Below are 2,901 nucleotides of genomic sequence, written 5' to 3'. Positions count from 1 at the left end.
GTTGCCCAGGGTACAGCGAAGTATTAATCCGGCCCTGTATGTATGGATCACTTGGGTTGTTACCGACATCTGGTGAAAATTTCATGTCATTAGCACCTCTAGTAATATATTTACTGAGAAAAATGATGACGTGTTCAATACTTTATTTACCCGCTGTAATTATGAGGTCAGGATTTTGTAATTATGACATTTTATCTCATCCTGTTTCGGATGAGAATTTTATAGATTTTTTTGTGATAAAGAAAAGATCTACAAGAAAAAATGTTGTTAACCCCATCATGTTTCATCTGTATACAGTACATTGTATAATGCAATGTAGAGATGGGAGTTGAATCGATGAGTACATGTTCCCTGTGCGCCCTGCTCAACTGTCTCTTTCCTCTGAAAGCTCTTCACATGGCCTGCATTGGACAGCATGCAAAGACCGCCAGGACACTGCTGGAACTCGGCCTCAGAGACTCGGAGGACACGTCTGGCACAAGAGCACAGCAGCTTGCCAAGAAACCCGATGTAGTGCGAGTGTTTGAGTGTGTCCTGCCACAAACACCATTTACACCTTTGTCATGAATCAGAAATTGTACTGTTTTTATGAAAAAAGGGGGTCATTTTTGGACTCGATGGCAGCAAAACATCTCAAAAAGTTGCCACAGGATAATAAAAGCAGGCTGTATTATTTCTTATTGGACATCACTGCATGGAGGGAATAATCATTTGTTAACACAGTTCACTGTTTCATCCACAAATGTTGCTTAAAGCTCTATCAGACAAAGGAGAAGCCATATAAGAACACCACGCAGAGCCGCTGCCATCTTCTCTGAACCACAGCTCATTTAAAAAGRACTGAAGCAAAGTGGATACTTGTTCTGTGGTCAGACAGATCCCAGTCTGAAATTCAGTTTGGAAACCRCAGCCTGTTTAACTTGTAACTCAAAAGCCTGCTTCTCTGATGGTATGGGGGTGCATCGGTGCTCCCGGCATGGGTAACGTACAAATCTGGAAAGGCTCCAGTAATACAGGAAATATTTACAGTTTTTAAAACATCTGCTCCCATCCTGAAAAAAAACTAGCAAAACAATCCCTGACTGCTGAACAGCTCGAATCCTCCTACATCAGACAGACTTCACTGTAGTAAACATGGACCTGTCTCTATTTTTTTCCCCAAATGTTTCTGAATAAAATATTGGTTTATGACATTTGCAAATTATTGCAGTCGTTTTGACTTATTTTACACAATGTCACATTTTTTGGAATTAGTGCTGTAGTTTTTTTGAGAGGCAGCTGGTATTGTTTAAAATATGTGAATTGTTTATAAAAAAATTAATATGTGAAGGGATTATCTTTTTTTTTTTTTTTTCATTTTTTTGAAATAATTAAAAAAGTGTACTCTACTGACAACACACACACACACAAAACCTTTAAGCAGCATAGAAGTCAACTTTAGTTTGGGTTTATTTAACAGGTGTGGCAACCATGAACAGAGTAGGCAGTGCAAATAATATAGAAACCCTGCATTTTTATACTTGTTGGTATAATTTTAGTTATTTATTTGAAATCTTTCTGTCTTGCAGTAACACATTAAAATGTATTGACTTTTACAACTTGAAAGAGTTAGTATTCATTTTTATCTCAATGTATTTTTTGCACCTCTCCTGTTTGAATGGTTACGCCACTGTCGCACAGATACGTAAAAAGTTACGTAGTAAACTGCGAGGCCCGGCCCCTCCCCGCGGCCGCTGAAGCTGAACAGCCCTTTCACAGTTCCAGCTCCTCAGATCTCCATTTTCTTATTTTCGGATATCCAGCTGCAGAAGACTACAAGCTTTGAAAAATGAATGAAGAATACGACGTTATCGTCCTGGGCACCGGCCTTAAGGTGAGAAAGCGCTGACCGATGCGCTACACAACAAGACCTAATCTGTAACCTGTAAGTGGCCTGGCTGGCTTTGAGAWAGCCGGGCCTATTAGGGCTCGGCTAACGCTAAGTAGCTAGTTTATCCGCTAGCCGCAACATTGAAACCTATCAGYAATGATTAGCCGGATACTGTCGCGGCTATGGGTGAAAAGATTTGATACAAACAGGAAACAGACAAAATTTAAACTCTCTGTCTCTTGTTGCTGTAAAATCACTTTGACTCGGACTTAAATTTACCCCATTACTTCACGGAAGTGCAACGTCACTTTATAAAGTTTACCCAGTCAAAACAAGATTATGAGGCGGATAAATCCGCCAACGCTAGCCTGCCCACGCTAAGCTAACTCATTAGCATGCTAAAGAGAGTATCGCCCTGTCTTCCTCTCGTTTTTAGGCGCTTCTTGAAAATAGGATTATGGATTCAGCACAATAGTTTATCAGATCTCTATTCAATTTGATGTAATGAAAATATGTATAACCAAACTATCTCACTAAACTTCAGCATTCTTGGAAGTTTCCGTTTGGTGCGGTGGTGGAGTCGGAAAACTTCGTTGTTTTATGAAGTAATTTACATGCTTAATGTTGTCAACTTCTAAAGTTAACGTGACTTGACGTTCAACAATTAAATAGWTCTAAAGAGTGTCAGCTAATGTGGAGTTGTTAAAAGTGTAGTGGTAACTTCACTGACATTCATTTTTGTGTGTGTATCAAACTAATAACATGCACAAGGATTTCCTGTGKCTTTGTCAACATTCATGCCTCAGCTTTAGACCCATACATACTTCCTGTTGTGTTGGTTTTATGTCTAAACATATGATAAACCCGTGATGGTTTTATTATCACCCGTCAGTGAGCAGCTTCATGTCAGCTCTGAGGCCTAAATGACGTTTTCTGCTCACTGTACACCAGTGGTTCTCAAACTTTTTATTTTCTGACCCACAAAATATTCATGGCAAAAACTTGTGACCCCAAATATAACTGGTCTGAGT

General features: G+C 39.4%; 2 protein-coding genes across 3 annotated transcripts in view; both read left to right on the top strand.

Annotated features, from left to right (window-relative positions):
- The window catches only part of ankrd16 (ankyrin repeat domain 16), a 23,592-nt gene extending 22,391 nt beyond the window's left edge, over positions 1 to 1,201 (top strand). For both annotated transcript variants that reach the window (XM_014020145.1, XM_014020146.1), the window contains one exon: positions 389 to 1,201. In XM_014020145.1, the coding sequence (XP_013875599.1) occupies positions 389 to 567 (179 nt within the window). In that variant the 3' untranslated portion in view covers positions 568 to 1,201. The remainder of the gene's footprint in view (positions 1 to 388) is intronic.
- Positions 1,202 to 1,717: 516 nt separating this feature from the next.
- Positions 1,718 to 2,901, top strand: part of LOC106525806 (rab GDP dissociation inhibitor beta) — a 19,979-nt gene continuing 18,795 nt past the window's right edge. The window contains exon 1 of the mRNA XM_014020144.1: positions 1,718 to 1,873. Coding sequence (XP_013875598.1) covers positions 1,829 to 1,873 — 45 coding nt within the window. The 5' untranslated portion in view covers positions 1,718 to 1,828. The remainder of the gene's footprint in view (positions 1,874 to 2,901) is intronic.

This window comes from Austrofundulus limnaeus, unplaced genomic scaffold (genome assembly GCF_001266775.1).
Source record: "Austrofundulus limnaeus strain Quisiro unplaced genomic scaffold, Austrofundulus_limnaeus-1.0 Scaffold241, whole genome shotgun sequence".
Classification (NCBI taxonomy): domain Eukaryota; kingdom Metazoa; phylum Chordata; class Actinopteri; order Cyprinodontiformes; family Rivulidae; genus Austrofundulus; species Austrofundulus limnaeus.
Note: the sequence above shows the minus strand (reverse complement) of the source record. Positions and strands in the feature narration are given on the sequence as shown.